Source organism: Gopherus evgoodei, chromosome 15 (assembly GCF_007399415.2).
Source record: "Gopherus evgoodei ecotype Sinaloan lineage chromosome 15, rGopEvg1_v1.p, whole genome shotgun sequence".
In the NCBI taxonomy this organism is placed as follows: Eukaryota; Metazoa; Chordata; order Testudines; family Testudinidae; genus Gopherus; species Gopherus evgoodei.
This window is the reverse complement of record NC_044336.1, coordinates 1,716,244-1,732,676: the sequence shown is the minus strand read 5'-3', so window position 1 is coordinate 1,732,676 and position 16,433 is coordinate 1,716,244. Positions and strand designations below refer to the sequence as shown.

The following is a 16,433-nucleotide window of genomic DNA, read 5'->3' as shown; positions in this document are numbered from 1 at the left end:
AAATTTAATTACATTATAGTCCCTATTACTGAGCAGTTCAGCTAAATTCACCTCTTAGAGCAGATCCTGTGTTCCACTTGAGACTAGACTCATAGACTTTAAGGCCAGAAGGGATGAGTCTGGCTGAGTTGCTGAAGTTCTCAAATCATGATTTAAAGGCTAAATCAAGAACTGCCTCTTCCCTTGTGGGTTCCAGGACTAGCTGCTTCAAGAGGCCATCGTTAATGGTGATTAGAAATTTTATCTCTTCATCCTGTCCTGAAGTGACACATACCCAGTCAATATGGGGATAGCTTAAATCCCTCATTATTACTGAGTTTTCTGTTTTTGTAGCCTCTCTAATTTCCCTGAGAATTTCGCCATCACTATCACCATCCTGGTCAGGTGGTCGGTAGTGTATTCTTACTGCTAAACTCTTACTATTCAAGCATGGAATTTCTATCCATAGAGATGCTATGGTACAGGTTGGACCAGCAAACCTGAATTAGGCACCTGGGCTCCCTATACAATGCATGGGGAGAGAGAAGCTTTCACAAAAGCCAGCATGCTAGATTGGGAGTCACTAAGCTAGCCAATGGGAGATGCTGATGAGAACAGTGTGTCCTAAATCCCACTCCCTCAGAGTTTGATGTAGGAAAATTTGTGAGCCACACCTGGGATCCCCTCTCCTGGGGTCAGGTGGCTTAGACACCTACGCTGCTTCTGGCAAGATGGAGTTCTGCGCCTGTGTCACACACAAAACAGCCAGGAAGGAGGCAGCAGACTTCTTCATAAACATTAGCCCAGGGAATAGGGCACTCACCTGGCATGTGGGAGACTCCAGTTCAAGTTCTCCCTCTGCCTGATGAAAAGGGATTTGAACAGGAATTTCCCACCCCTCAAGAGGCAATTGTGATATTGCCAGGAGTCCTGTCTGTGGGGCAGCCTGGTGCTGACCAGCCCAAGAGGGAGATGGAAAGTCAACAGAGGTTGAGAGCCCAGCTCCATGAGGCTTCTTTGAAAATCCCAGCCTCATAGGAATAGCTCAGTGGTTTGAGCAGTGGCCTACTAAACCCAGGGTTGTGAGCTCAATCCTTGAGGGAGCCATTTAGGGATCTGGGGCAAAAATCTGTCTGGGGATTGGTCTTGCTCTGAGCAGGGGGTTGGACCAGATGACCTCCTAAGATCCCTTCCAACCCTGATAGTCTATATCATGAAATCTATGCTGCAATGTATATAAATATATCTGTGAGGAAAGACTCCTCAGCCACCTGACCTCCCCCCCCAATTGTTTTCCTTGCCACAGGGACAAATTCAAACCCGATTGAACACTCTGAAGAAAGAGAGAGAAGAACTTTTGAAGTGGAGACAGGATGAAGAGAAGCAAAGCCAGGAATATCTGGTAGGTCCCCATTGTTATGATCCAGCAGTCACATCCATCAGGGTTGGTATTTCTCTCTGTAGGAGAGTGTCAGCCCTTGTCCATACACAGCATTGCTCTGATTTATCTACAGCTACATCTACACTGCACACCACTGGGGGCAGCCTATAGGGTATGTGTAGCGACACACCCCAGTGAAAAGCAGGCTCTGTCCACACTGTGGTGTATAGCTACACGCATGAATAAAAGGCTTCAGCAGGGGGAGGCAATGGAGCTTCCAGAGCTTTCCCTGCCACAGAGAGCTTTTCCCCACTGCTGGAGACTTTCACTACTGCCAGAGCTTTTCCTTGCCAAAGACACCAGCAGTGAGGAGGCAGCGGGGAAAGGCTCTGTCAGCTCCATGTGGTGGAGAAAGGCTCCAGTACTGGGGAGGCAGCGGGACATTACATTGCTAAAAATAACAGTGTAGCTGGGGGAGGTATTGTTTGGGCATATAGAGGGACATGTAGGGCATATACCCATAGGGTTCAGGCATGTCTCCTCTCTGCTTGCTTAAGCAAAGCATCACTGTTAACACTGCTGAGGGATGGTGGGGAGCAGGTGTGTAGTGTATGTACTCTATACAACACCATAACATTTGTGCAGTCTTCTTCTTTTGCAGTGCTTCCAAGACACCCACTAGCAGCTTCATCAGCACAATGTAGGGGTCCATCATGAAATCTAGTCAGTTGACACTCATTGGCTAGTCATTGCCATTGACTAAGAAAGCCACAGTGACAAAGCTGGTTGCCACGCAGACCCCATGTGTAGAGGTTGACTGTGCATATTCCTTGGCCAATTCGGAACCTGTTCAGCAGAGTCCAAAGGTAATGTGGCAGGTCAAATTCAGGTGGTCAAACAGTTGGATCAGTGACAAGGAAACCATTCAAAACATCTTTAGCCAACCGCTCGTTGCTCCATAGGGTTGCTGCTGACAGATTCTGATCTGGCAGTTGAGATTTATGCAGTGTAGAGCTACCTTAAATCAATTTTTAATGTAATGTCTTTATTAGGACTGTCGATTTAATCTCTGCTAACTCATGTGATTAACTCAAAAAAATTAATCGCGATTTAAAAAATAATCGCAATTAATCACAGCTTTAATCACACTATTAAACAATAGATTACCAATTGAAATTTATTAATTTTTAGATGTTTTTCTACATTTTCAAATATATTAATTTCAATTGCAACACAGAATACAAAGTGTACAGTGCTCACTTTATATTATTCTTTTTTATTACAAAAGTTTGTACTACAGTACTTGTATATGGTGACTTGAAAAATACTATTTCTTTTGTCATATTTACAGTGCCATCTCTTTATCGTGAAAGTGCAACTTACAAGTGTAGTTTTTTTGGTTACATAACTGCACTCATAAACGAAACAATGTAAAACTTTAGAGCCTACAAGTCCACTCAGTCCTACTTCTTGTTCAGCGAATCGCTAAGACAAACAAGTTTGTGTACATTTTTGGGAGGTAATGCTGCCTGCTTCTTATTTACCATGTCACCTGACAGTGAGAACTGGTGTTCACATGGAACTTTTGTAGCTGGCATTGCAAGGTATTTATGTGCCAGATATGCTAAACATTTTTATGCCTCTTCATGCTTTGGCCACCATTCCAGAAAACATGCTTCCAAAAAATAATGCGTTAATTAAATTTGTGACTTAACTCCTTGGGCGAGAATTGTATGTCTTCTGTTCTGTTTTACCTACATTCTGCCATATATTTCATGTTATAGCTGTCTTGGATGATGACCCAGCACATGTTCATTTTAAGAATACTTCCACTGCAGGTTTGACAAAACACAAAGAAGTTACCAATGTGAAATTTCTAAAGATACGGCACCTGACCCAAGGTTTAAGAATCTGAAGTGCCTTCCAAAATCTGAGAGGGATGAGGTGTGGAGCATGCATTCAGAAGTCTAAAAAGAACAACACTCTGATGCAGAAACTACAGAACCTGAACCACCAAAAAAGAAAATCAACCTTCTGCTGGTGGCATCTGACTCAGATGATGAAAATGAACATGCATTGGTCTGTACTGCTTTGGATCATTATCGAGCAGAACACATCATCACCATGGACACGTCCTCTGGAATGGTGATTAAAGCATGAAGGGACATATGAGTCTTTAGCGCATCTGGCACATACATTTCTTGCGACGCTAGATACAACAGTGCCATGAAAACGCCTGTTCTGACTTTCAGGTGACATTGTAAACAAGAAGCGGGCAGCATTATCTCATACAAATGTGAATACACTTGTTTGTCTGAGCGATTGGCTGAACAAGAAGTAGGACTGAGTGGACTTGTAGGCACTAAAGTTTTACATTGTTTTATTTTGAATGCAGTTATTTTTGTACATAATTCTACATCTGTAAGTTCAACTTTATGATAAAGAGATTGCACTACAGTACTTGTAATGAGGGAATTGAAAAATGCTATTTCTTTTGGTTTTTACAGTGCAAATATTTGTAATAAAAAATAAAGTGAGCACTGTACACTTTCTATTCTGTGTTGTAATTGAAGTAGATATATTTGAAAATGTAGGAAACATCCAAAAATATTTAACTAAATGGTATTCTGTTATTATTCAACAGCGTGATTAATCATGCAATTAACTGGTATTAATTTTTTTAATCGTGGGATTAATCGTGATTACATTTTTTAATCTCTTGACAGCCCTAGTCTGTTTATACTGAGCAAACCCCTGGCATGCAAACATTTAAAACTTATCTTTATTTGAACCTAGTGTGATGTCTAAGGTTCACTTTGCCCCTTTAAACTGAGGTAAAAGGTGCTGACTAGGAGCAAAGTCAAAGTTAGCTATAATGTATTAGATAACCCTCAGATAGCCTCAAGTTCTTTGCCTATTGTAGACATACCCTTACAGCAGGGATGGGCAAACTATGCCCATGAGCTGTTTTAAGGTGGACCACAAGCCGCACCACGTGGCTCAGCCGCACTCTGGCTGGGGGTCTGGGTCAGGGACCGCACCACCTGGCTTGGCTGCACTCTGGCTGGAGCGCTGTATCGGGGGCCACACCATGGGGCTCCCGGAAGCCGCACCATGGCCCTGCTATGGCTCCTATGCGCTCCTATGGGAGCTACAGGGGCAGTGCCTGCAGATGGGGCAGCGTGCAGAGTCACCTGGCTGTGCCTCTGCATAGGAGCTGGAGAAGGGACATGCTACTGCTTCCAGGAGCCGCCTGAGGTAAGTGCTGCTCAGAGCCTGCACCCCCTGAGCCTCTCCCCACACTAGGGTGACCAGACAGCAAGTGTGAAAAATTGGGGTGGGGGGGTAATAGGAGCCTATATAAGAAAAAGACCCCAAAATCAGGACTGTCCCTATAAAATTGGGACATCTGGTCACCCTACCCCACACCTCAACACCCTGCCCCAGCTGTGATTCCCCTGCCGCTCTCCAAACCCCTCAATCCCAGCCCAAAGCACACCCTGCACCCCAAACTTCTCATCCCCAGCCACACCCCAGAGCCTGCACCCCCAGGCAGAACCTGTACCCCTTCCCGCCCCCCTGCCCCAGCCCTGATCCCCCTCCCACCCTCCGAACCCCTCAGCCCCATCCCAGAGCACCCTCCTACACCCCAAACTCCTCAGCCCCAGCCCCACCCCAGAGCCTGCAGCCCCCTGCACACCAACCCCAATTCTGTGAGCATTTATGGCCCACCATACAATTTCTATTCCCCAATGTGGCCCTCAGGCCAAAATGTTTGCCCACCCCACCTTACAGGGTGAGATCATGTTTGTCTGTGTTTATCATCCCTTTGGTCTGATTCCTCCATTGGCTTCCAGTTTCAACTCAAAGCATTGATCTTATTCCCCAAACATCAGTGGGTCCAAATTCAGCTACAACAGTGATATCAAGGTTGATATGGGGATTAGGTGCCTAATTCACATTGACTTTCAATAGGACTTAGGCACCTAACGGCTATTTTGTACCTTTGAAATCCTCGCCCGAATCCCCATCAATAACCACCAGACATGACTGGTTTCCTCTGGGACAATGTAATTAACAAAATGCCGGATTAAACCTATAAGAGCTGGAGATTATAAACAAAATATACTAAGCAACTCATACCTGAAAACTCATCATTTAGAGATATTGGGTAACATTTTTAAAAGTGCCTAAATGATTTCAGAGCCTAAGGCTAATAATTTTGCAAGTAGCTAAGGACCAGATTATCAAAGGTATTTAGATGCTTAAAAATGCAGAGAGGTGCCTAGTGAGATTTTTTAAAGCAACTATGTAGGTTAGGTACCTAATGTCCTCTGTAATCAAGGTGAGTTAGGCACTTAAGTGATATTGAAAATCTGTCTAGGGGCCTATCTGCATCTTTAGACACTAAAATGTCTTGAAAAAACAGGTCCTTTACATTTTAAATGGGTTTAAACTCCAAAATGATTTTCCTGCTTCTGAAAAATTCACCCTGAATCCTATTTTCAAAAGTCACTTTCAAAGAAATTTAGGCTCCTAAGCCCCAAGAGTGACCTTTGAGAATGGAATTGGACTCCTATGTCACAAAGGTACTTCTGAACATGTAATACATTCTGGCCAGCTGAGAGGCTCAGAAAATCTTCCCTCTAGTATCAACAGGCATGTTCTTCTGAAATCTGAACCGTATGTTCTTAGTAGGCTGAAATGAAAAAAGGGTTCTAAGAACTGTCCTCAGACTCTCCATGTCCCTGACCTGTCCTTTCCCTTTTTGTGTCTCTTCATTACAGGGAAAGATAGAAGTTGAGAGGCAGAAGATTATGTCTGAATTTGAGCAACTGCGACTCTTTCTGGAGGCACAAGAGCGACTTCTGCTTGCCTGGCTGGAAGAGCTTGACAAGGAGACTGTGAAGATGCAGGATGAAAATGTCACCAAACTGTCTGAGGAGATTTCTCGTCTGAGTGACTTGATCAGTGAGATAGAAAAGAAATGTCAGCAGCCAACAAGTGAATTCCTGCAGGTGAGATAGTTAGAGACACCCAGATCACTGCAAAGGGAAGGGAGAGATTTGGACTGACTAACTTTGGAGTTTATTAAATTCTTGGAGAGCTCCCACTCCACAATGGAGACTGTCAGCGTGTCCTTTAGTAAAATCAGGGAAAACAAGTTTTTTGACATTTCTAATGTGTCCAGTGTGAAAAACAGAGTTTTGCTGTTTTAAAAGCAAATGTCTCAGGCCTTTTTGATATATCATGTGGAAACAATAAAGGGCACCATTTATAGGAAGTGGGAGATTAGGAAAGTAAAGCTCTTTTTAGGGCCTATTAAACAATGGGAATTAATCTGGCTTCCTGAATTGATGACCAGAATTGTGTACATGGAGATTTTACCATGAGAAAGGCAATCACTCCGTAAAAAGCAGTCGCGTGTGCAAGTCAAGGATTCATGTGTCTGATTAGTCTGTTTGAGCAAGTGCCATTAGCACAGGCAAAATAGAATTTGGAAGAAAACCCACAATTATAGGTGCATGCTTAGGGGCCACATTCCATGTAAGTATGTGAATGGACTTTTAAAATTGCTAGCTACAGATAATTGCATCTGGAGCTCAACTAGGGACAAGAGGGATCCCCAACTTGTGGCACGTGGGACTGAGCTCTATTTTCTCTCTCTCTCTTTCTTCTAGGATATCAAAAGCACCTGGAGCAGGTACGTAGCTCATTCCCACTCCCCCTCACAATGCTGGAAGGTGATTGGATGCCAGGGGTCAGATTTGGAAGGGTATTTAAACACCTGAGATGTAGACAGGAATTTAATGGGATTTTCCAAAGCAGCTAAGCAAGTTAAGCACCTCCCATTGCAATCAGAGGCAGATGGGAGCCTAGCTTGGTTAGGTGCTTTTGAAAATCCCAGTAGGCACCTTTAGGTGACTTGCCTGAGGTCACACAGGGAGTCTGTGGGAGAGCCAGGAGAAGAACTTAGGTTTTCAGCGTCCTACAGTAACCCTTACCACTGGGGCATCCTTTCCCACAGAATTAGGCCCTTCTGTCTGAGGGGGCAGCTTGTGAACCCCTTACTCTCTTTAGATCCTTTTGAAAATCCCAGTAGGCACCTTTAGGTGACTTGCCTGAGGTCACACAGGGAGTCTGTGGGAGAGCCAGGAGAAGAACTTAGGTTTTCAGCGTCCTACAGTAACCCTTACCACTGGGGCATCCTTTCCCACAGAATTAGGCCCTTCTGTCTGAGGGGGCAGCTTGTGAACCCCTTACTCTCTTTAGATCCTCAAATGGGAGCTGGCACCTAAATACTCCTTTGAGGAGGCCAGTTGACTCATCAGTGGGAATTACAGATTCACAACTAGTCCACTAGACGGCCGCCCTGTTTCCCTGAAAACAGATTTAGGGACCCTTGGAATACCTCACCTATTGCCCCTTCCTGGGTTTACCAAGGGTTCCCTTAAAACAACCCACCTACTAACGAAACTGTTTTCCTTAGGTATGGTTGTCCAGGGTGCATAAGGAAATACCTGGAGGACACTAATACAGTCTTTCCATAAATGAATGATCGACACAAGAAAGTGTTCCTTGCAAACAAGACACCTTTTTATTGGTGCAAAAAACAATCCCTAATACAATAATAATCTAAAACACAAATCTCTTACAGCAAGTAAAAAAGCACCCCAAACCGCAATAACAGTCAGTTGAGATGATTCATAGTGGCTGCGTCCTGTTACAATGGCCAGTCTCCCACAGGTCGCTGACAGCAGTTCTTATACTTTAAACTTTACACAGGCAGTGGTGTTGGAACAATTTTTGTAGTGGGGGTGTTGAGAGCCATTGAACCAAACTATATACTGGGTTTACAATGGGAAACAAAGGGTAAGTATAAATGGTCAGTTTTCAGAATGGAGAGGGGTAAATAGTGGTGTCCCCCAGGGGTCTGTACTGGGACTCGTCCTATTCAACATATTCATAAATGATCTGGAAAAAGGGGTAAACAGTGAGGTGGCAAAATTTGCAGATGATACAAAATTACTAAAGATAATTAAGACCCAGGCAGACTGCGAAGAGCTAAAGAAGGGTCTCTCAAAACTGGGTGACTGGTCAACAAAATGACCTTTAATGGTGATAAATGCAAAGTAGTGCATATTAGAAAGCATAATCCCAACTATACATATAAAATGATGGGGTCTAAATTAACTGTTACCACTCAAGAAAGAGATCTTGGAGTCATTGTGGATAGTTCTCTAAAAATATCCATTCAGTGTGCAGCGACAATCAAAAAAGGAAACAGAATGCTGAGAATAATTAAGAAAGGGATAGCAAATAGGACAGAAAATATCATGTTACTTCTATATAAATCCATGGTACACCCACATCTGAATACTGTTCAGAAAACAGCAACAAAAATGATTAAGGGTATGGAATGGCTTCCGTAAGAGGAGAGATTAATAAAACTGGGACTTTTCAGCTTGGAAAAGAGATGGCTAAGGGGAGATATGACAGAGGTCTATAAAATCATGACTGGTGTAGAGAAGTAGATAAGGAAGTGCTGTTTACTACTTCTCATAACACAAGAACTAGGGGTCACCAAAGGAAATGAATAGGCAGCAGGTTTAAAACAAATAAAAGGAAGTATTTCTTCACACAACACACAGTCAGCCTTTGGAACTCCTTGCCAGAGAATGTTGTGAAGGCCAAGACCATAACAGGTTCAAAAAAGAACTAGATAAATTCATGGAGGAAGGTCCATTAATGGCTATTAGCCAGGATTGGCAGGAATGGTGTTCCTAGCCTCTGTTTGCCAGAAGCTGGGAATGTGCGACAGAGGATGAATCACTTGATGATTACCTGTTCCAGTCATTCCCTCAGGGGCACCTGGCATTGGCCACTGTTGGAAGACAGGATACTGGGCTAGATGGACCTTTGGTCTGACCTAGTAGGGCCATTCTTATGTTCTAACCACTTCAAGCCAGAGGGTGCTGCAGCATACTAAGCACCCCTAGTTCTAGCATCTATGTACATAGATAAATTCCTTTCACAGTCAATACACCCTTACACATCTTTTTTTAACCCCTCCCCTCACACATACATACACTAATACTACACTATAATTATAACTGGCATGCTTCTGCTGCTGCTGATTCTTCAGGTGTGCTGCTGGAGAGGCCACTCTGCCACTGCTGCTGTTTTCTTCTTCAGGCATCCTTCTCTGCTCCCCTTCACTCTCGTCCACTCTTCACTTAACTCTTCTTTCTACTCCCATCTGCTGCCCACTGACACACTGCCTTTTATACTGTCCTGTCAGAACTTTCTAGATGCTATTGCTAATATCTTTCTGTGAGATCTTTACTGGACATGCTCATTACCAACATTTCAAACATTCCACACCTGCTCACTGCTAGTTCTATTTTTAGCCTGCAGTCATTGTTTACCTCAGAGTTATGATCTGCTGACCTTTCCCCTACTTTGGTTTTCCCACCAGTTCTATTTTGTTTACCACAGCTGACCTTTCCTCTACTTTTGAAGCACCATGTGAGCTGCAGCTTCCAATGGTGGAGTGACTCTTGCTTATTCAAAATGGAGGTCAGGAATACAAAATGGAGTCTTGGGGAATTTCTCTAGTATCCGCCTCTGTTCATTCTCAGAAAAGAAAGAAAACAAAGAATGTTTTTTTCCCCCATCTAGGTGTGAGAAGAGGTTTCAGAAACCTGTGGCTGTGCCAAAGGACCTGGCAAAGAGACTCAGCGTCTCTTCCCAACGAAATGTTTGTTTACAGGAGACTCTGAAGAAATTCAAAGGTAATTAAGTTATCTGGGTTCATGCTATAGTTATGATACATGAGGATGTGCTTCTGTGACTGTGGAAGGAGATGGACTCTGGCCTATTAGTTCACAACTTGGTAGAGCTAGATGTCTTGGTGGGTGGGATGGGGAGAGCTGAGGGATTATGCAAAATCTCCGGGCCTCTGCTTGGATTGTCTCGGACCCAACACTAAGTGTCAAAATTTGCCATTCAGATTTCAGGCACACAAAATCACCAGGTGTTTTAGAAAATGTTGCATTTAACCTCCCTGTCTGGGATTTTCAAAGGGACCTAAGGGAGTTAGGCACCCATCTCCCACTGACTTTCAATGGGAATTGGTCACAGATGGCCTCAGCCCTTTTGAAAATCTCCGAGCCTGTACCTAAAGTTTCCCTATCTTTAAAAAGGGGGAAATAATGGCCAACCTACCTTGTTGTGATAGTGAATGCCCCCAGTGCTTTGAGATCCTTGGAGGAAGGGAGATGGAGAGGTGCAAGATATTATATATGGGATGATGATTTCACTTTAGTTTGGCCTCACTGGAAAAGTCTCTCCATTCCAATCTACCTTTCATTCTGCATTCTTTTCCTTCTGTCTGTCTCTCCATATTACAGCACTGTTACATGCAGTGTTGCTGTAGCTTTGTCGGTCCCAGGATATTAGAGAGACAAGGTGGGTGAGGTAATATCTTTTATGGGACCAACTCCAGTTGGTGAGAGAGACAAGCTTTCAAGCTACACAGAGCTGAAGAAGAGCTCTGAGTAAGCTCAAAAGCTTCTCTCTCTCAAGCAGTTACATTAATTAACAGTCGGAATGTTACCAAAGTCAAGACAACATGAAACCTCCTTTTTCCAATCCTTCCTTCCTCTAGAGACCCTGCTGTCTGAGACCAAAGGCAGGAAAAGGGTGAGGGCTAGATTCACAAAAGGACTTAGGGGTCTAACTGACATTTTAGGCACCTAAATCCCAGCATCAGGCCCTATTGGGATTCACAAAGCCCCTACTAAGCTGCAACCATACGTTGTAGGAGCCTAAAATCACTCATCACCTCTATTTTTGTAATAAAAGTCCCTTAGGCGCTTGTGTTTCTGCCTCTGTGCACACTCACAGCAGTCCCAGTCTAGCTGTCAGGACACCTAAGCCCCAGAGAGATACATGAACTGGGGAAAAGGAGGCGTTCATCCTCCTAACTCACCTACGGGGCCTAATCTGACACTTGCTCTGAGCATGCTTACTGGATCAGGCCCTGTAGGGGAACTTACCCAAAATAACAGGCCATAGGGAAGGAGGAGCTCCCTTATAACATATAGCTCTGTGATTAGGGTACTCACTTGGGATGTGGGAGACCCCCAGTGCAAATCACCTGGTGCCAGAGAGGGAGAAGGGATTCCAACAGGGGTCTAATATGGGCTCCCTCAGTCTCCCCTGTTGAAGCTGATCCACAGCGTATAAATAATTTAGCAGGGGGACTGACTTCTGGACCTCCCAGGTGGGTGCTGTCACGGAGTGTCTGGGAATCAGGGCCCTGCACCCCTCTTCCTGGGATTCACAGTGACTCTCAGCCAGCCAGTAAGACGTAAGGTTTGTTGGACAATAGGAACTCAGTCTACAGCAGAGCTTGTAGGCACAACCAGGGCCCCTCAATCAAGTCCTTCTGGGGGTTCAGGGAGCTTAGACCCCAGCTTAGGGTTCCCTGCATTGTACCACCAACCCCAAACTGCACATAAAAATTCTTTCAGCCGCTCTCGTCCCCCTCCCCTCTGCCCCTCTTCCCTTTGTTCAGTCTCACTAAGCAGACAGGGAGGGATAACTCAGCTGTTTGAGCATTAGCCTGCCAAAACCAGGGTTGTGAGTTCAATCCTTGAGGGGGCCATTTGGGGAACTGGGGAAAAATTCTGGGGATTGGTCCTGCTTTGAGCAGGGGGTTGGACTAGATGACCTCCTGAGGTCCCTTCCAACCCTGATATTCTATGATTCAGATGGTGTGAATTCTCCCAACCCCCCTTCTGGCTCAGATTACAGCACAGGTAGATTTCCTCTCATCCCTAATGTAACCTCTCTGCAACATTCCCAGGTCAAATCCACCTTGCTCCATCACAGGTGCTCTAGCCACCCCACTACTGAGACAGTCTCATGATTCTCTCTGGCCCAATGGATTTTTATTGATTATCCCCAGTGGAAACTCTCCCACAGGAGGCCATGAGGGCACCCTGAATCAGAATATCCTACAGCCCAGAGAGTAGGGCACTCCCTGAGAGACGGGAGATTCCATTTCAAATCCCTGCTCCCTGTCCGGCACAGAGTTGACTTGATCCAGGGGTCTCCCAAAGGCCAGGTAAGTGCTCTAACCACAGGGCTAAAAGTTATGAGGCAGGAGGGTTTCCTTCTCCCTCCTGCCCTCCAGGCTTCTTGCAAAAAATGGCACAGGTGCTGAACACCCAGAGGGGGTTCGTAGATGAGAATCCCAAGCAGAGAGAGGCAGCTACACTGCTACCCAGTCGTTGCCAAACTGCCTGAGAGGGATGCAGCTTAGCACACCCCCACACCTTGGCATTTCCCTTTGGCAGGCATAAGCAGGGAGTTGCCTAGCGTCTGGATTTTGTGAATCCCATTCCAGGGCACATCTCTCTCCCCATTTATGGTATAGGGAGCCTGGCACCTGAGTCAGGTTCTGTGAATCACACTGATTTTCTAGGTGCCTACACATTAGGTGTTGTGATGCTGAGCGTCACCTCATCTAAGTTTGTGAATCCTGCCTAAGTTTCCTACAAGAAAAGAGGATATCACCTCTCTTATGATCTTTTCTTTCTCTAGAGTCCCTGCCCTATCATCTGAGCTTTCTGATATCAAAGGCAGAGAAAGAGGGTAAGTTTTCTTGAGAATATATTCCTACAACAATTATTATTTATTAAAATCTCAGTATTAATTTTTAGAAGAAGTCTCTGAATTCAAACAAGAGAGTTTTTCACCAATATACAATCCTGGATTTGAAGACTAGAAGGCGTCATTAGATCATCTAGTCCAACCTCCTGCAGAACTCAAGCCAGAGTTTCACATTGGGTTTGGCAATTCCAGTTATTTATACTGAAATATAAAATAAGCGAAGGCAAATTCTCTCCCCTTTATGTTGCCCTAGTGTTGCAAAGGGCAGTATTGCCAACCCTAAGCATTCAGAAATCGGAGTCAAGCCCTTGAAAATCATGAGATATTCTAATAAATAGCATATTGTGGGTTATTTTTGTTGGCTTTCTGATTTTGAGCCTTGTATTGATCTCAAGGGCCAAAATAGTTAAATTGTCCAGTATTAAAACAGTGAAATTTATTGGGCGGGGGTCCTGCAGAGGGATTGGTTTTACTCAGTTCTTTGGCAAACACCCAAAAGAATTCTAAAGTTGAAAGTTTACTGCTCAAACACAAGAAAGAAAAGAGATTAAACAAGCATTTATATTGAAACTGGAATTGAAGGATTATGCAAAACAAACAATCACTGAAACCAATCAAAACCTCTAAAGTCTCTTTCCTTTTCAAGGCAAAATATCACTCTCTTATTTGCAGAACAGCCTTTCTTTGATGAAAAGGAAAGGCTTAATTTTGCTTTCAGTCTACTGTGTGAAGGGTAGTCACTTCTGTTTTTTAACAGATGCACACAAGGTGGAGGAGAAACAGGATAGGAAAAAGTGGGGGAAATACAGGTTTTGCTGCTGTTGCTGGAACTGTGAATGGCTGGTCAGTTATGATTGGATGGTTTGGCTGGCAGGTCGACCATGGCAGCTGTTGCTTGGACATGTGGTCAGGGACGTCATCTGGTTGATTTTTTCCTCCTTGGATAGGGGAGGAATGGGGTCATCCCATTTCACTGTGCTGATTGCAGCTGATTTCAAGATCTGATGAAAAGCTGAGAGAGTGAGAGAGAGGCTAGAAGCAGGGAAAGGGGGCAGAAAGTAACACAGTAGAAAGGGAGACAGTACAGGAACTGACATACCTCTCTGATACTGATAATTAGGGGTCTGCCGTGATGGGCTGAGGACTGGATGTCGTGATAACTTTCCAGAACTCTCATGTGAAAACAAGGCTCCTAAATAAAAACAAGACTTAATGGCCTCCCTCTAGGGAATAAAGTCCTTTGGTCTGATCTGGTCCTTCTGTCTTGGGGTTGAGCAAAATGAGATGAGCTGGGATGCTAGGTGGGATGGGAGATGAGATTTTTTTTCCAAAGTCTCTTTTTAAGAATTCCAGAAAGGGGAAAAGCAGCTGGCATACTTCATCCATCATCACTTTGTCCAATAAGGCCTAATACCCACCACACAAATTTTGGTCCATTAATTTCTGGTTCCACGTCTTTTGTTTTTACCAGGCATGATTTCAACAGTCTTTGAACTGTATCAGCAGGGTCTTTTTGTTTGGACTAATCAAGTCTCTCTGTCTGGTTTTCTTGCATTTGTTCATAATATCCTTTCCTGAAAATAACTTGACCTACTTTCTATGGTTAATTCTGAAGCAGGCAAAAATCATTGTGACATCTTATGAACGTGCATATACTATTTACAATTGAATGTAGACTAAATGTTTAGGTTCAGTAATCACAACAGCCTTTAGGGTGCACTCAGGTCACATTTTGCTGCTTCTCTCTGCAATTATACTGACTAGAAAATTGCTCTTTTTTTTATTTTTTAAATGAAAGACGAGCTTCACTTCCCAAAAGCATTACTGACACAGAGTTCAACTTGATCATCAGTGCCTCGTACTCTTCCAAAACATGAAATGAACCCAGACTTCAGCCTCTGAAAACTGGGAAATAAAGAGTTAAGGAAGCGTCTCCCACTAGCTCCTGTGCTCTAGGTCCCCTTCCACTCTAGTGCAGGTTTCCCAACCTTTTGATCTGAGGCCAACCTGTGCAGCTGAAATAGGCATTGCAGCCCATTGTCCCTGGCCCCTGCTGGCTCCTTGGGCTCCACACCCATCCCTGATTGGCCCCAGGCTGCCTTTCCCCAGTGCCTGAAGCTCCCTGCCGCAGCCTTGCCCCCAGGCCCGCTCCTTGCCTCTTGAGCACAGGCAGCAGCACGGAAGTAAGGATTACAATACATGCCAACCTTATTTCTGTGCTGCTGCTGGCAGCAACGCTGCCTTCAGAGCTGGGTGCCTGGCCAGCAGCAGTTGCTGTCCAGCCAACCTGGCTGGGCTGCAGAGAGAGGAATTTCTGAATCCCTGGGCTCCCCCTGGCCATACACCCCCTGACCACTGTGCCCACGGGAAGTGGGGCTCTAGGAGCTGGCCTGCTGGCTCCACAGGGTCAAGCCCTGCTGCCTGCACCTCCCCACCGGGCTGGCAGCTATGGGCAGCATTGCCTGATCCTGACCCAGCTGGCCATGGGCTCCAGCCCCGAGCTCGCCTGCACTCATCCCCTCTCTGAGAGCCACGGATTGCAGGGTGTGGCAACTTGGAGCAGGAATGGCCATGAACCCTCCAGTTGCCCTGGGAGACACTACTTCTCAGGGCCAGCTCCTTCTCATCACCCACCGCCCAGTGGCTCTGCTTTGCCCTCTGCCACCCACCGGGGGCGCTGAGCTCCTCCAGCCCAGGGAGGGGCCTATTGCCAGCTGCCACTCCACAAAAGTATGCAGTATCCTCCCAAAACATTGACCCTGGTGGACCACTTGGACTGTGTCATAGCCCACCTTTGGGTTGTGGCCCACAGTTTAGGAACCCCTGCTCTAGGAAGCCACGACCTGGCAGGGAAAGGTTTTTTACTGGGTAGGTGGATAAAGGACCCTGACTGCAACCTCCTCTTCCCATCCACTGACCAGAACTCTGACTACTGCCTTCCTCCATAGAGATCCCATATCTGCTTCCCTCTGCAACAAATCCTTCAAGGAAAACTCTCAAATCAACATTGTAAAATAATACCTCAGGCACATATAGAACCCCAAACACGCAGTGATCATCTGCTTTCTGTTCTGTGGAAGGAGGAAATGCTCTGAGGCCTGGAGCCCCTTTTTGGTGTGTTTGATATTCTCCAGGAGTCTTACTAGCCCCTCTAGGATCAACAGGAGGCAGGCCTGATCCCCACGCCTGGTCCTCACCAGACTAGCTACCACATTGTTAAGTGTGACTAGTGCAGACACAATTTAGTACCTTTCAAATGCATTAGCTGGTGGGTTAACTGTAGAATAATGTGTTTTCAATGAGGACCTATTTTCCTAGTCTGGACATGCCCAGAGTTCAAGGAGCATTGTCTCTCTCAGTGGGGTAGGATGTGCTTCCTGTGGTACCGGAA

General features: G+C 45.1%; 2 protein-coding genes and 1 pseudogene across 3 annotated transcripts in view; 2 read left to right on the top strand and 1 right to left on the bottom strand.

The window, feature by feature from the left end:
- Positions 1 to 16,433, bottom strand: part of LOC115635664 — a 1,110,108-nt pseudogene that overhangs the window by 461,255 nt on the left and 632,420 nt on the right.
- Positions 1 to 16,433, top strand: part of LOC115635684 (zinc finger protein 239-like) — an 861,693-nt gene that overhangs the window by 499,438 nt on the left and 345,822 nt on the right. The gene's annotated exons all lie outside the window — the stretch shown is intronic.
- Positions 1 to 16,433, top strand: part of LOC115635676 (zinc finger protein RFP-like) — a 36,503-nt gene that overhangs the window by 12,845 nt on the left and 7,225 nt on the right. The window contains exons 2-6 of one of the 2 annotated variants that reach the window (XM_030534787.1): positions 1,286 to 1,381; positions 6,148 to 6,378; positions 7,042 to 7,064; positions 10,043 to 10,155; positions 12,974 to 13,024. In XM_030534787.1, coding sequence (XP_030390647.1) covers positions 1,286 to 1,381; positions 6,148 to 6,378; positions 7,042 to 7,064; positions 10,043 to 10,155; positions 12,974 to 13,024 — 514 coding nt within the window. The remainder of the gene's footprint in view (positions 1 to 1,285; positions 1,382 to 6,147; positions 6,379 to 7,041; positions 7,065 to 10,042; positions 10,156 to 12,973; positions 13,025 to 16,433) is intronic. The other variant, XM_030534788.1, reaches the window with a different exon arrangement.